This window comes from Schistocerca americana, chromosome 3 (assembly GCF_021461395.2).
Source record: "Schistocerca americana isolate TAMUIC-IGC-003095 chromosome 3, iqSchAmer2.1, whole genome shotgun sequence".
In the NCBI taxonomy this organism is placed as follows: Eukaryota; Metazoa; Arthropoda; class Insecta; order Orthoptera; family Acrididae; genus Schistocerca; species Schistocerca americana.
Genome location: NC_060121.1, coordinates 706907258 through 706924054, shown reverse-complemented (window position 1 = coordinate 706924054; position 16797 = coordinate 706907258). Strand labels below are relative to the sequence as shown.

Below are 16797 nucleotides of genomic sequence, written 5' to 3'. Positions count from 1 at the left end.
GAATGTCTGATTTGATAAAATAAACAGACAAATTTAACTGTTCATTAATGCCAAAAGACAACACTGTTCATCTGTACCTCAGGTGCTGTCTCTAGTGTGAAGAAGATTAATTTTTAAGAGCTGCAACAGAACTGTCAGACAGAAATAAGAAAACTCAAGAATAACTTGTGGTTAAAAAAAAAAAAAAGGTCGATGAACTACATGAGTTACACATTACCAGCTACTTGATTTTTATATCTATACCATGTGTACTTCATTAGGAACCCTGACTGATTACATCGTTATTAACATTATCACTGATAACTAAGACATCTTGAGATGCTGGAAAGAACACTTTAATTCACTGTTGAAGTGTAGCCCTCCTGCTGTAGAAGACTTTCTTTTATAATTACTCCCAACATCCTTTACAAATCTTGACAGCACCATCATTCATAGAGCCCAAAAAAGCTCCTGAGATGCTGAAACCATGATATGTCTGTGGACCAGGGCAGACAATATTTCCGTAGAATTCATGCAAAGTGTAGAATATCCCATCAAGCCTTGAATCATCACTTGATCCTTTAATGTGAAAAACTGAGTCGGTAAGAGCTAGTATGTAAAACAAACAACTCCATCATAGCTGTTTAATAGCTTTACTGTTCCAATAAGTCTTGCACAATGGAATATTAAAGTAGCATTAAACGACAAAGGTGGAGTAATTTGTTTTACATACTAATGTTGCGGCTCTTGCAGCAGGAAGTGGATCCTATCCAGTAACAGCTGACATGAAAAATCTGTTCTACAATTCCTCTGAAAAGTCTTCATACATACTGTCTCAGTATGGCATTCACTCCTACAGAGTTGCAATGGACATATTCTTCAGTATCGTATAACCAGAAGAAAAAGGCAGAGAACAACATTGAACTTCTATTCTTAGTGTTCTGTGACTTGTAACAGACCTTCAACAAATTGCCCTGAAGACATGAGTGGTTTCAAGGTGCTATGGTTGTTCTATACACTGATAAGCCAAAACATTATGACCACTGCCCACCGTGATGTCGGATGCTGCCTGATGGTGTTGCGGATATGTGACGTGGTAACAGAAGTATGTAAGCGGAGCAGACATGGACAGGGCATCATCCTAGCAAAGATATGGGCTGCAAATGGGGGAAATCAATTGAGTTAAATGACTTTGATGAATGGCAAATTATTATTACACAGAGCCTGTGAATGAATATCTTGAGAACGGCAAAGCTGTCGAATGTTCACATGCTACTGTCGTGAGCATCTACAGAAAGAGACAGTACAGTGAAACTACCACTAGGCACTAAATGACTGGACATCCATGACTCTTCACAGAATGTGTGGTTCTAAGGCTTGTCTGCTTTATAAAGTAGGATAGATGATGATCTGTGGTATCTCTGCCAAAAGAGCTCTATGGTGGTGCATGCACAAGTATTCTGGCGTACACAGCTCGTCGTATGTTGTTGAACATGGGGCTCTGCATTAGCCGCCCCTATGTGTCCACATCTGTACCCAACAACATCATCAATTATGATTGCAGTGGGCATGGGACCTTACGGATTCAACTGTCGATCAGTGGAAATGTGTTGGCTCTCCAGGTGAATGACATTTTTGCTACAACTAAGATCTATGGTCATCTCCACAAATGCCATCTTCGAGGTGAACAGTGCCTCGAAACGTGTAGCACGCCATGGACACAGGCTGGTGGGAGCAGTATTATGCTATGGGAGACAGTCTCCTGCTCTTGCATGGGGCCTGTGGTAGTAATCGGGGATACGCTGATAGCTGCAAACCATCTGAATGCCTTCATGCTTGGTGTCTTCCTTAATGGTAGTGTCATCTTGCAGCACTGTAATTGTTCATGTCTTGAGCTAGAACTGTGCTACAGTGGTTGGAGGAGCATTACAGTGAACTCACATTGATATCTTGGCAACCAAATTCACCTGATTTAAAGCCTATAGAACCCTTCTGGGTCACTGTCAGGTGCCATATTTGTGTACACTTATCAGCATCCCATTATTTGTGTGAATTACGTGACCTGTACATAGACATATAATGCCACATACCTTCACAATCCTACCAACAAACTGTCAGATGTAGGATACACAGAATCAGTGATGTGTTTCATTCCAAAGGCATACAAACAGGCTATTAGACAGATGGTCATAATGTTTTGGCTCATCAGTGTACATTTTGCAGTTGTGACTGGAGTAATACTCCACACTTTCGTGATTGCTTAATTTCTGTACCAAAGTGATCTCTCTGTGTATTTCAGTTACAGGCGGGATTAAACACATCTGTGTGTTCTCACACACAGTTTTTACCCTCTACTTAATGGTCATACCCAACAAAGAATAGTGTATCAATTGGATAACATTTTCACAGTAAAAGATTAAACAAACAAACACTGTTAACGAAGGACAATTATTCTCCAGTTCATGTTTCTGTCGGTTGTTACAAAAGTGCATATGAATAATTGAGAAAACCCCAGTGCTTCCATATGCTGCTCAGGAATCTGCTCTTCCGTACTGTGATAGTGTCCTTTGTGATTGGTTTATGGAACAACAGTTCCATATTGCTGTTATTCCGTCCTGAATTTCCCATTGTGTGTGGTTTATGGAACAACAGTTCCATATTGCTGTTATTCCGTCTTGAATTTTCCACTGTGTGACATATATTGAGCAGGTAGCACACTTCTCCAACTTTCGAAGTGGTGTCTCTGAATATTGCACCCACGAAAATGATGTGGAAATCTGAATCTGTATTGCACAAACAACCTTAGGACAATTTACCGCCAGATCTTTTTTGATAAAGATCTACAAATAAACGTGATGATGAGCCATGTAGTTATTGTCTTACCAGTGCTTTATAGATGTGGAATGTAGATTCATGATAACAAGAAATTGTGTGAATTTTACCAGCAGAAGCTTTGGTCAGTTTTGGACCTCAAACAGGAAATCACAGTTGAACATAGAGATGCCACTGTGATTAATCGGTGTCAGATGAATTGCACATATCCACCACTTGAGTAATAACAGAATTCCTTGCTAAACGAGTATGGTGAGTTTCTGGTCCCAGAATAACTCATGATGCCTCTGTAAAGCTCCATAAGGACAAACTCAGAAAGATTTTGCTGAGTGCAAACATAAATCGAAGTACTAGGAATACTCTTGCAGAAGGCTGAAAGCTCTGGTGCTTGACGACACCAGCTGGGAACAGAACCTCATCAAAGGTGAAAACCATGACAAATACAACCACACACTCTGTATACTAGTATGTGCAACATGCTTATGTAGATGCTTGTTTCAACAGTAATGTATATAGAAACTACAGGAAAGGAAATTACACTCTTAAATGAATAATGGCTAATGACAGCTCTACATCCAGTAGACTGATTCCTCTGTTACTTCCACCAGTTTTGTTGGTTTCATCTTTATTTCTTAACATCAATTTTACTCATCCTACTTTGGCAGCAAATAATTACTTCTAGGCAATAGAGAGGGCGTTATGTTCAAAATACAGTGCAATTTTTTCAGATGCTAAAGTTACCAAGATGACGTGACATTGTAAAAAAAAATGCACTTTATGTATATATGGAGCTACTTTATGTACCTCTCAGGCCACCTTAATTAATAAGGTGCTGCAAGTGATATTAATGTGTCTCTTCCAACAGTTGAGTGTTACATTGTAGAGATAATTAATCAAAAGCTAAATATTGGCAGCAACATACTCAATTGTGAGGCTGGAGACTTGTCAATATTTCTGAAACATAATGCTCTGCTATTTAGATATATTTGAAGCAGTTCATAGTGATGGGATAAATAGCCACAGTTTGCGAATAGCTAATGATAGTTTGGCAATGGTCAGCAGTCTTGAAGCTGCTGCATAAGGGAGCTGTGGTGGTGAAGAATCCGGCATGCCATGTGAAACATTTCAGGTGTCACTTGTTTCATCCAGATGTTTAGCTGCTGTGGCATCTCATACTGTATCCGACACAATGAAATTGCCTTCACCACAGGGTAAATGGGGCAGGTGGTAACCCGTATGTGTCACTCAAGGCTCAGAGTCAGTGTGGAGACTGGCCATCTGGCCTCACCCATTCACTCTGTGAGTGGACGTGTAGCCAGTCGTTCAACAGGGTCTGAACAGGCAGATGGGAGGAGGGATTTGCTACTGATAGGAAGTTCCAATGCTAGTATCCAGGGCCGGAAAGAAATCCAATATGCACTCAGTATGTCTGCCAGGGGAACTCATCTGAGATGTCGAGAAGGCCCTTGTTGTGGCTGCCAGGCATCTAAGGTGCAGTTGTCTGTAAGTTGTGGCTCATGTTGGCACCAGTTACGTTTCACACTTGATTTCTGGGACCATCCTCAGTTCATATGGGCAACTGGTGGAAGTGGTGAAGACTCAAATTGTTCTCAGAACTGAGAGTCATCTGAGATCTGTAAGTAGAAAGCTCTGAAATATGTAGTGAAGTGTGGAACATATACCAAAAAAAGACAGATCGGACACTATAGGAGGAGGAGGAGTGTTAATTGCAGTCGGCAAAAATATTATGCCCATCAAGCTCAAAATTGAGTCTGACTACAAAGTTACCTGGATGTGTGTAACAGTCTAGGTGAACTCAGGTTAAGTGCTGTTTTTACGTCACCTGACAGTTTTAGAATAATTCAAAGAAAGTCTATACTCAGTAGCAGTTAAATACACAGATCATGCAGTGTTAGTTGAAAGTGACTTTAATCTACAAATATAGACTGGAACATCTGTGGATTCATTGCAGGTGGTATGGACAGGTAGCCTAGATGGGAACATCTATGGATTCATTGCAGGTGGTATGAACAGGCAGCCTTGTGAAGAACTTTTGAACATGTTATCCAAAAACTGCCTTAAGCATGTAGTTCGACAACCTACATTCTAACGTTTTCCTGGGACTGGAGACTGTGTGGTACTGGGGTGCAAGACTCGCACGTCTCTTGCGGGTGATTTATGTGTTGCGTGCAGCCAATGGCTGCATCAATCTTCACAATGCTTCTTCTAAGATGATTTTATGCTGGTTAGGGAAATTATACTGAACTACTTTCCTACATTTGAAATTATTTCTTACTCTCAGAATACTTTCATATCAACTTTGCTATATTTCTATATTTTCTTCTTCACAATAAAAAAACTACACAAGTTTCACATGCGCTTTCACGTCTCGCAAATCAACCCCATCTGGTAAACCTTAGTACTTTACATATATCATTACAGTTTCTTTTGGTTTTTATAACACTTGTCAAAACAGTTCTTGCTCCTAGCAAGTCAAACAGTCTCTAGATAAAACATATTTCGTTTGTTCCCAACAGTCACTACTATTTCACTGCCAAAGAATAGCTTTGGATTACTCCTTGTGCTGGACATATGGCTTCCAAGGTATGCGCAGCCACCACTTGTCAGTGCCGATAGACCGCCACAACTTTAGTCTTCTCCTAACAACGCATGTCCTGCACACACATAAACCGTGTCACAGTAGGCACATTTCCACTCTCACACACTGATCCTTAAGATATCGTGTGTTTGAGACGATGAAATACCAGTGTCTCTAGAATTTACCCTGAAATTCTCAGCGCACTATATATCCCTCCCCTTAGCTTGAACACATTCATTATGTACATCAAGATCGTATTCACATAACGCTAATTTACATTTCAATCAGTTTATATAATATTTTTTTTCCAGCAATTGTGTACCTAATACATAGCTCTTCTTTTTCTTTTTGTTTCAATAATAATTATAAAATATATGGGGATGGATAAAGGTGGACTGGAAAGTAACTGGAGATCTGGTGCGAAAAAAGGCGAAAAGGTGTTGGTTACAGCTGGGCTATGTTGGACTTGGGTTGGTAGAAAACGATGTGCACAAAGGTTAGGTGGTTGTGTTGCCGCCAAAACACGTTAGAGGACGGAGAAATTCGGGAAAATTTCGAAAAAACTGCGTGTAATATATTAAAAGAAGTGGTTTTGTGGTGGCAGATTATGAAAATGAGGCTAACAATTGTCTGACGAAGAGATAATGACGTTAAAACCTGTGGGAAGCGGCTAAAAATTATCAGTGGTGTGGGAAAAACGGAAATGGAAATAAAGCGAAAGTTATTAGAACTAGCCGAAATGGTTGTTTAAAAGGTGAAAGGAACTGTTTGTGAACTAGAAATGGTGGATTTTATAGTGGCGGTAGTGTTGAAAGCGGCGAAAAAAATTTTTTTGGTTATGGTTTGGAAGTGGGTTACGTATTATTGAGTATATATAGGCGGGATAAAATTGTATAGCAGATTACGGTAAAAAGGAGAACATGAATACAAAGTGAAACTACTGGCAAAAACAGAAAGAGAAAATAAGACGACAGAAAAGATTTCGAAATGCAACAGTGACAACAACAAACGTAATTGTTGGGTTCAAATTACTGATATCAATATAATAGAGGGAAACATTCCACACGGGAAAAATATATTTAAAAACAAAAATGATGTGACTTACCACACGAAAGCGCTGGCAGGTCGATAGAAACACAGACAGACACATACATACACACAAAATTCAAGCTTTCGCAACAAACTGTTGCCTCATTAGGAAAGAGGGAAGGAGAGGGAAAGACGAAAGGAAGTGGGTTTTAAGGGACTTCCAGTCTTGCATCTCAATCCTTCTTAAAAAACCTTAATCCTACTCCCAACATCACCACTGCTGAAGCCCAGGCTATCCGTGACCTGAAGGCTGACCGATCCATCGTCATTCTTCCGGCGGACAAGGGTTCCACGACCGTGGTACTTGATCATCGGGAGTATGTGGCTGAGGGACTGCGTCAGCTTTCAGACAACACCACATACAAAGTTTGCCAAGGTAACCCCATTCCCGATGTCCAGGCGGAGCTTCAAGGAATCCTCAGAACATTAGGCCCCCTGCAAAACCTTTCACCTGACTCCATCAACCTCCTGACCCCACCGACACCCCGCACCCCTACCTTCTACCTTCTTCCTAAAATCCACAAACCCAATCATCCCGGCCGCCCCATTGTAGCTGGTTACCAAGCCTCCACAGAACGTATCTCTGCCTACGTAGATCGACACCTTCAACCCATTACATGCAGTCTCCCATCCTTCATCAAAGACACCAACCACTTTCTCGAACGCCTGGAATCCTTACCCAATGTGTTACCCCCGGAAACCATCCTTGTAACCATTGATGCCACTTCCTTATACACAAATATTCCGCACGTCCAGGGCTCACTGTGATGTAGCATTTCCTTTCACGCTGATCACCTGCCACCCTACCTAAAGCTTCTTTCCTCATCACCTTAGCCAGCTTCATCCTGACCCACAACTTCTTCACTTTTGAAGGCCAGACATACCAACAACTAAAGGGAACAGCCATGGGTACCAGGATGGCCCCCTCGTACGCCAACCTATTCGTGGGTCGCTTAGAGGAAGCCTTCTTGGTTACCCAGGCCTGCCAACCCAAAGTTTGTTACAGATTTATTGATGACATCTTCATGGTCTGGACTCACAGTGAAGAACAACTCCAGAATTTCCTCTCCAACCTCAACTCCTTTGGTTCCATCAGATTCACCTGGTCCTACTCCAAATCCCATGCCACTTTCCTTGACGTTGACCTCCACCTGTCCAATGGCCAGCTTCACACATCCGTCCACATCAAACCCACCAACAAGCAACAGTACCTCCATTATGACAGCTGCCACCCATTCCACATCAAACGGTCCCTTCCCTACAGCCTAGGTCTTCGTGGCAAACGAATCTGCTCCAGTCCGGAATCCCTGAACCATTACACCAACAACCTGACAACAGCTTTCGCATCCCGCAACCCTCCCGACCTGGTACAGAAGCAAATAACCAGAGCCACTTCCTCATCCCCTCAAACCCAGAATCCCCCACAGAAGAACCACAAAAGTGCCCCACTTGTGACAGGATACTTTCTGGGACTGGACCAGACTCCGAATGTGGCTCTCCAGCAGGGATACGACTTTCTCAAATCCTGCCCTGAAATGAGATCCATCCTTCATGAAATCCTCCCCACTCCACCAAGAGTGTCTTTCCGCCGTCCACCTAACCTTCGTAACCTGTTAGTTCATCCCTATGAAATCCCCAAACCACCTTCCCTACCCTCTGGCTCCTACCCTTGTAACCGCCCCCGGTATAAAACTTGTCCCATGCACCATCCCACCACCATCTACTCCAGTCCTGTAACCCGGAAGGTGTACACGATCAAAGGCAGAGCCACATGTGAAAGCACCCACGTGATTTACCAACTGACCTGCCTACACTGTGATGCATTCTATGTGGGAATGATCAGCAACAAACTGTCCATTCGCATGAATGGACACAGGCAGACAGTGTTTGTTGGTAATGAGGATCACCCTGTGGCTAAACATGCCTTGGTGCACGGCCAGCACATCTTGGCACAGTGTTACACCATCCGGGTTATCTGGATACTTCCCACCAACACCAACCTATCCGAACTCCGGAGATGGGAACTTGCTCTTCAATATATCCTCTCTTCCCGTTACCCACCAGGCCTCAATCTCCGCTAATTTCAAGTTGCCGCCACTCATACCTCACCTGTCATTCAACATCATCTTTGCCTCTGCACTTCCGCCTCGACTGACATCTCTGCCCAAACTCATTGCCTTTACAAATGTCTGCTTGTGTCTGTGTATGTGCGGATGGGTATGTGTGTGTGTGCACGAGTGTATACCCGTATTTCCGCTCCCGGGATTGGAATGACTCCTTACCCTCTCCCTTGAAACCCACAACCTTTCGTCTTTCCCTCTCCTTCCCTCTTTCCTGGCGGGGCGGCCGTTGGTTGCGAGGGCTGGAGTTTTGTGTGTACGTTTCTGTTTGTTTGTGTGTCTATCGACCTGCCAGCGCTTTTGTTTGGTAAGTGTCATCATCATTGTTTTTATTCCTATATTCTATGGTACAGGTGAATCCCCTTCTTGGTGCCCCTGCCCGCACAGTATAGGTCAGCCTCTCTTCGTTCTGCCTATCTGCCATATTCTTCATTCAATAAAAGCTGGGTGCACCCACCTTATCCTTTGTGAGTAGGCCCCATGGTTCATTGATCTGATGGACAGGGTGAGCGGTAGTCTGTGGCTCTTTGCTGGTGATGCTGTGGTGTATGGAAAGGCGTCGTCATTGAATGGCTGGAGAAGTACACAAGCCTGTAAATGTAGAAAAGTGTAAGTTAATGCAGATGAATAGGAAAAACAACAACATAACGTTTGAATACAGCACCAGTAAAGTGCTGCTTCGCAAAGTCGCATTAATTAAATATATAGATGTAAGATTGCAAAGCAGTTTGAAATGGAAAGAGTATGTTAGGATACAGTGGTAGGGAAGTCAAATGGTTGGCTTCGGTGTATTTGACGAACTTTAGGAAAGTGTGATTTATCTTTAAAGGAGATTGTGTATAGAACACTGGTGCGAGCCATTTTTGAGTACCCCTCAAATGTTTTAGATCCCTGGAAGGTCAGATTAAAGGAGGACACAATTTGGAAGTGTGCTGCTAGATTTGTTACTGGTGAAGTTGATCATTAGGCAAGTATTGTGAAGATGTGTCTTGAAGTCAAATGGCAATCCTTGGAGGAAAGACAGTGTTCTTTTAATGGAACAATATTGAGGAAATTAGAGAAGTGGAATTTTAAACTGATTGCAGAACGTTTCTATTGCCATCAACATATAGTTTGCATGAGGACCACAAAGATAAGATAAGGGAAATTAGTGCTTGTGCAGAGGCATGTAGATAGTCATTTTTTCCTCACTCTATTTGCGAATGTAACAGGGAAGGAAATGACTCTTAGCAGTGCAGAGTAACCCCTGCCTCGCACCATATGGTTGCTTACTGAGTATGTGTATAGATGCAGATATGGATGTAGATGGCATTAGTAAAGACTGCATTAGTTGAATATTTCCTTATGCTGCTGAAGAAGTAGTGGGTGTTGAGCCTATCAGTTGCAACTGTAGAATTACAAAATAGAAAATTGCCAGCTATAGAAAGACAAAATCAGAAAGCTTTTTGACTTTGTCTTTCTGTGTTTGTTACTGATGATGAGTGATATGAAAAAAATATTCAGCTTACACAACATTTACCTTTAGCTTTATTACAGTGAATTTCTTCAGATAGTTATATATATTCAGCTCTTTGATCTCCAACTAATATGTATGCAGTGAAGGAATCGGCTTATTAAGCAGTTATTTTGGAATGAGACAGTTGATTTTCATAGAAACCATATTCATGTTACTGTGCTTTGAGGATTTACGTGACAATACTTGGCCATTTAGTGAAAATCAGCATTAGTAACTAATGTGACAGGATATTACAGCCTTTTGAGTGAGTAAAGAGGAGAGGAGGGGGAGAAGAAAAAAAACAAGAAATTGTGGTGTAAGGGAGAACAAGCAATTGGAAGAAGGGAAGCCAATTAACAGAACATTCAGTTATAATAGTGATGATAAATTGCATGTACTTACCACTTCTGAAGCTTCCAGCTTGCAATAATAAACGAGAAAAGAGTAGGAAATTCAGTGATTGGTGGTGATTTTGATGTGCTTGATATGTGTATATATGGTGTTGGCAGTTTTTATGTGATATGTCTGATTGATATGATACCAACTGTCCATTTTCTCCGATGAAGGAAAGATGCACATGGTATAATAGAGATGGATGCTCAATTTGTGACTATCAGTAAATAAATTCATGAATTTAAATACAAAAATGTTGGAGGGTTCACACTATGAGAGAAATTATTAAATTTTTCTGTGGAATACTGTTATAAAATATTTTTGTGTTTGAATTACTTAGTTTGTTAGCACTCTATTTCTTAGAGCATTTCTGTTGTCAACTTTGCTAGCTATGTGTGTAAGTCTTCCATTCCAAGTCTAATTTGATACTGCAAGTACGAGTCCTTTTTGACTTTTGTGTCAACACCAATTCATAAGGTGGAAGAATAAATTTTATAAAGGAATCCAAACAGATACAATGCTCAGATCACTTCTACAGGCAGACAATAATTTTGTTTGCTGGCAATGAATCCCACCTCCATTTACGTTTGCACTGCAGTAATAGATCATAAAAGTTTCATCCAAGAAACAGTCAGTGCACATTGTAACACAAGAGGCAAAAAGATCATAGATAATGGTTAACAATGACATAATAGAACAAGTAAAAGTTATGATATCTGAGATTTGAAATAATGTAGGTTATAGCCAGGACTCTGAACAGAAAGTGAACAATACATTTAATATGTGGAGCAATTTTAAAAGTTAAGAAACAAAGAGGACATTAATTATATCCTATGAGTCTGTTGCTGTCACCACACCCAGATGTGAAAGTGAATGATAGTCTTCATTACCAATAAATAAAAATGAATAATACAACACAAGAAAAGACTTATCATACAAAACTGAAAGGCTGTACAAGAGCATACAGTATTGGAAATAATAACCAGGAGAGGTTCCTAATACATGAGCTGAAGAAGAGGAAGAAGAAGAAGATGATGATGATGATGTAGTAGTAGTAGTATTAGTAGTAGTAGTAGTAGTAGTAATGGTAATGGTCTGTCATTCCTGAGACATTTTAGTTGTATTTAATTACTTTTTGTTATCCATAGATTCAAACACTTCATACAAAACATTAGATGTGTTATTCATTCCAAGCTGTTGCTGAGACGCTTTTAATTTCTTTTAGATACCGAAATCATTGACACATGCACCACGCATGCTTCTGGAATTGCATGCAGGCTCTCCAGTTATCATGCTGCCAGTCAGTTCACTCTCATCAGACATCCTAGTAGCAGATTTGGGCAGGCTTACCGTGAGCAACAGTTTTAAGATGTATGGGTCACCTGGGACTATAAGAGTACCTTCTCGACAGGAAATATCACCAGATGCATCACCACCAGGTCAGTTCCTTATTTAATAAATCTGTTTGTTGTTGTGACTGGTGTTTAAGATAGTTTTGGATGCTTAACTTTCTTTTACAAAATTGTTAGTCCATACTGATCTTTTTAGTACAAAAAAAAAAAAAGCTGAAAAATTTTGCAGTTGAGTCAAACATACTGTGAAAAGAGGAGGAGAAAAGAAAGACGTTTATTATATATGCAAGCAGAATAAGCATTTTGCTCTGTTGGATTGTCATGGTATGTCATAAAAGTAAATCTCCGATTGCTGGGTTAATTAAATATACGTGACACAATAAAACCCTTGTAGAGCGAAACTTTGAGATGATGTGAAGACTTAAATTGCAATCATCTTATCAAGAATGTTTCTGTCCTGTTGTACACAATGTGTGTGATATATGTTGTGGCATGAAGATCAGTTTCATATTTTATGGTACTCATAGGTCCTTAATCGTAGAGGGAGACCAAGAGATGAATACACTAAGCAGATTCAGAAGGATGTAGGTTGCAGTAGGTACTGGGAGATGAAGAAGCTTGCACAGGATAGAGTAGCATGGAGAGCTGCATCAAACCAGTCTCAGGACTGAAGACCACAACAACAACAACAACAGGTCCTTTACATTGACAATTAAAGAATTTGTTGATGACTTATGTATGGATCAATACACAAGATACTGACTGAATAAAGGGGGGGGGGGGATGGGAGGGAATGTTACCATTCGAGAATGGGGGGTGGGAGAACAGAATGAGACGGCAGTATGAATACTTGCCTGCCTGTTTCTACAAGGTGATTCACGAAGACATGCAAATATTTTAATATGTTATTCTACAAGTAAAACTAAAGAAAAAAGTTCAGATAAACGTAGGTCCACAAATGTTTAGTTACGGAGTTACAGCTAATAAAAGATTTTGCCTGAAATTTAGCACCTTCGCTAATGTGAAGCCATCCCAAAACTGTACGAGGTTAAAGTAAAGCTTGATTTCCATTTATCAGGGTGTATACGACCCGGAACAACCAGGAGATCTGGGAAAAAACCCAGGAATTTTTTAGAATTTCGGGAATTTATCATTGCTTCAGTTTTCAGTTAAATTTTTGTAATTTTGACTGATAAGAACTGATACTCTAACAAAGCATATTACTGTATCTCGCTACTGCAGAATAATACTTCAACAATAAAACATAAACAAGAGAAATAAATGAAAATAACTTAAATTGCAAAGGAAATGCGCCATATACAACGACACACAGTGCTCATGCAAGCGTCTGCCAACAGCAAAATGTGACTATGCAAATCCATCATAACAACAAATTGCCTCCAATGAGCGTCAAGTCACAACTGTTTACATTAGATTCATTTTAGCAGTTACGAGCGGGCTCATACCTTTCTCTTTAGAAATTTTAATCCTGGGAAACTAAGTTACCACCATTACCGAACTGCAGCCAGAAAATGGACCATTTCATCGCCTGGACAAGAGAGATCAAACCCGCATCAGGCTGCTTGCAATTACAAACAATGTTGTGCTACCATGGGAACCAATGCACAGAGTATTATCAGGCTTTGGCAACAAACAGAGAAGTGAAATTAGTTAACTGAAATGACATACATTTCCATACATGCAATTATTATTGGCTGAAATGTGCCCATTGGACTTTGACACAGGGAACCAGAATGGTCTAATAATTATTTTTACAAATTGAAATTTGTTGGCTAAATATGTCCATGCTGCCAAAACAGCTTCCTTCTGAAAATCAAAACTTAGCAAAGATATATACCCTTGACGATTTTAACCAGCCATAAGGTGAGACAACTCTATCAATTAGAACCTTGGAATGTCCAGAAGGACACCAATTCAAAATTCAGTGGCAGCAACTGAATGCAATGTATAACATTTATAGTGATTTGCAATGCCAGCGCTGTTCCCCACAGTTCATTGTCGCAGCTCACCATATTAACTATTGTCCAAAGCTGCTACAGAATTTTCCGCACATCACAAGGATGTGTGCAAACTCCATCTCACCAAAAAAAAAAGCATTTCATTCATCTGGCACGAAATGTTCACATATCCCACAGAACCACTGCCAGCATCAGTCTCCGGTTGCACCTCATTCAGCAACCCCCCCCCTCCCCGCCATAGCGTGCTGCTTAATTGGGGGGGGGGGGGGGGGGGGGGGGAGAAAACTTCACCACGTGACATGTATCCACCAATCACCTACTAGCGATGTCACTGGACTGGATTGTGGTTAAACCAAAATGATTGCGACACATCACCTAGATTTGGCCAGTTGGTTGGAGGTGTTGGTCAACAAGGATCGAAATTATTTCAATGGTAGCACAATAGCCAGCTACAGTGGATGATCAAGGACTGTTGAATTTGTGGATGTTGGGGAGCATGTAGAAGGTGTGTGCGTGTGTGTGGTGTTGTTGGGTTGAAGAGAGAAATGGATTCAGGGGAAAGGTTCTGGGAAGGGCCTGTAGATTTTGGTAGGGATTGGAGGCTATGATGGACTTCTGGGATGGGATCACTATGGTAGAGCTTGTAGGTGGAGTAGTCACAGTTGACAGATGCCTTCTGTCAGGTATTCGGTGTGACTCATCACAACAGTGGTGTAGCCTGTGTCTGGAGGAAGGATGATTAGGTCAGGATCTCTGTTCTCCTGTTCAATGGTTGGTGTTCTTAGGAAGTGTCCTGGGGAAGGATGGTGAGGCCAAGCTGGAAGTAAGGAATTAAAGGAAGGTGTTGCAGGGGTGGTTAGGTAGGAGGGTCAATGTTGGATGGGCAAGGGTTCAATATTGTCATTACATTGGCATTGATTTGAGGCCTAAGTATCTCCACTGTAGGGGTTGGCAGGGGGGGAAGTAGGTCTTTAACAAGTCCAGTGTGATTAAACTTGGGTATGAGGCTGAAGTTGAAGCCTTCGGATACAACAATCCTCTGTGGGATTGAAGTTTTTGTTGGAAAGTTTAACAACATTGTTTTTGGATTTCTTGGGTTCTGGTGTTGGTGGGGTGTTGGGAGGTTGTTTCGGAGGATGTGGTTAATTGAAGAGGTCAGCTAGATAGTCTTGGTGTTCTGTGTGGGGTTGATGAGGGGGAGGGGTTCATTATGAGTAGGATGGGTGTTGAAAGATATTGATAACTAACATGTGGTCAAATATACCAACTCACAAAACCACCCTGTTGCTCCCAGCTCAATTATTTCCATCCTTTTCACTCCTCAAACTCAGTTCCCCTAATAACCACCTAATATTTTCACTCTTCCATTTTCCATATCATTTCCCATTTTCTAACATCATCTCTCCCACAATGGACTCCTACTCCATCTAACTGCAACAATTTAGAAAAGTATTCCTTTCCATGGCTAAAACCTTAAAACTGTTCCCTAAATGCTGTCCAAGCCAAGGAATTCCCCCCACCCTCTCCCCACTCGCAGTGTCCTAGCCATACAAATCGTGTTCTCTGAACCCCACCCCTCCTTTCATGACTGCAGAAACACCTCACCATGGCTCAGGCATCCGAGAACCACTTCTACTCCCTCCGCAAGATACTGTTACTATGCAATGCTTACTACATATACTGCACCTCCCACTGAGTGAGGTGGCACAGTGGTTAGCACACTGGACTCGCATTCGGGAGGATGGCGGTCAAACCCATGTTCAGCCGTCTTGATTTAGGTTTTCCATGATTTTCCTAAATCGCTTCAGGCTAACGCCTGGGTGGTTTCTTTGAAAGGGGAATGCCTGATTTCCTTCCTTATCCTTCCCTAACCTGAGCTTTTGCTCAGTCTTTAACAATGTGCTTGTCAAATATATGTTAAACATTAATCTTCTTCCCATTTTTCAAGATGAAGCAAATGTTTAAGAGGACCAGTGCTGTATGTATGTCAGCCTGCAGCAGTCCTTACTGTTTCAGCTATAAGTAAATTTTTCCTTTTTGTTGTTAATGTAATAAAATTTTGTAACATTGGATATCTGTGTTTGCAGAAATGTGTTTACTGGATGTAATGGAAGTTGAACTGATGAACATGGACCTGTATCCTGGACAATGGAAAGTGATGTGTTTGGATGACCAGTCTCCTCCTGCAGGCAGCCTCATGTTGGGAATGTCAGCTTATGTCATGCGAGCAGGGCCATCACTTTTACAAGAGAAATGTCAACTGCACCTGCAGGTTGATCGGAACCTCAACTATCAGAAGCATTTGTGGAGTAGGTTCTATTTATAACTATTTGTGTCACTGTATCTTGTATTTGCAGCTGCTTGCAAATATGTGGATGTTGAAGGAAAAAATGGAAGAATGCCATTGCATGCATGCAGTAGAAAGAGGAAAAAGTGTCTAACAATTTCTCCAAGACTGATCTTCATAAAAAGAAGAGGAAGGGTAGTTTCTGTTAGATCGATATCAGTGTTGAACTGTAATAAATTGAACTGTTTGACATGAAATAAGAAAGAAAACATTTATTAATCATAAGCAGACAGGAGAAACGAGTGTGATTTTTTTTTTTTTTTTTTTTTTGGGGGGGGGGGGGGGGGATACTTACACTGATAGGTATGTTGAAATTTTTGGAAGTAGCTTGAAACATACTTGAGCATTAACACATCAACCTGTCAATAGCCCTTCAGTTAAGTTTCAGCCAAGATATCGGTTTGATATGTTGTATGTTTTTGCGACAGTCACCTCCAGCAGTGCAACATTCAAAATGTCACTAAATGATAAGATATTAGTGAAACTGTAAAGATGACAGGTAGACTAACCCTCAGAAGATACAAATCATAGTATTGTCATAGCACTTGATTTTCTAAACAAACCAGTCGTGTCATAGCACTTGATTTATATCTTATGGAGGTCAGTCCCCCT

General features: G+C 41.0%; 1 protein-coding gene across 1 annotated transcript in view; it reads left to right on the top strand.

The window, feature by feature from the left end:
* The window catches only part of LOC124605329 (vacuolar protein sorting-associated protein 13D), a 552708-nt gene that overhangs the window by 245824 nt on the left and 290087 nt on the right, over positions 1-16797 (top strand). The window contains exons 30-31 of the mRNA XM_047136935.1: positions 11733-11946; positions 15926-16147. Of these exons, the coding sequence (XP_046992891.1) occupies positions 11733-11946; positions 15926-16147 (436 nt within the window). The remainder of the gene's footprint in view (positions 1-11732; positions 11947-15925; positions 16148-16797) is intronic.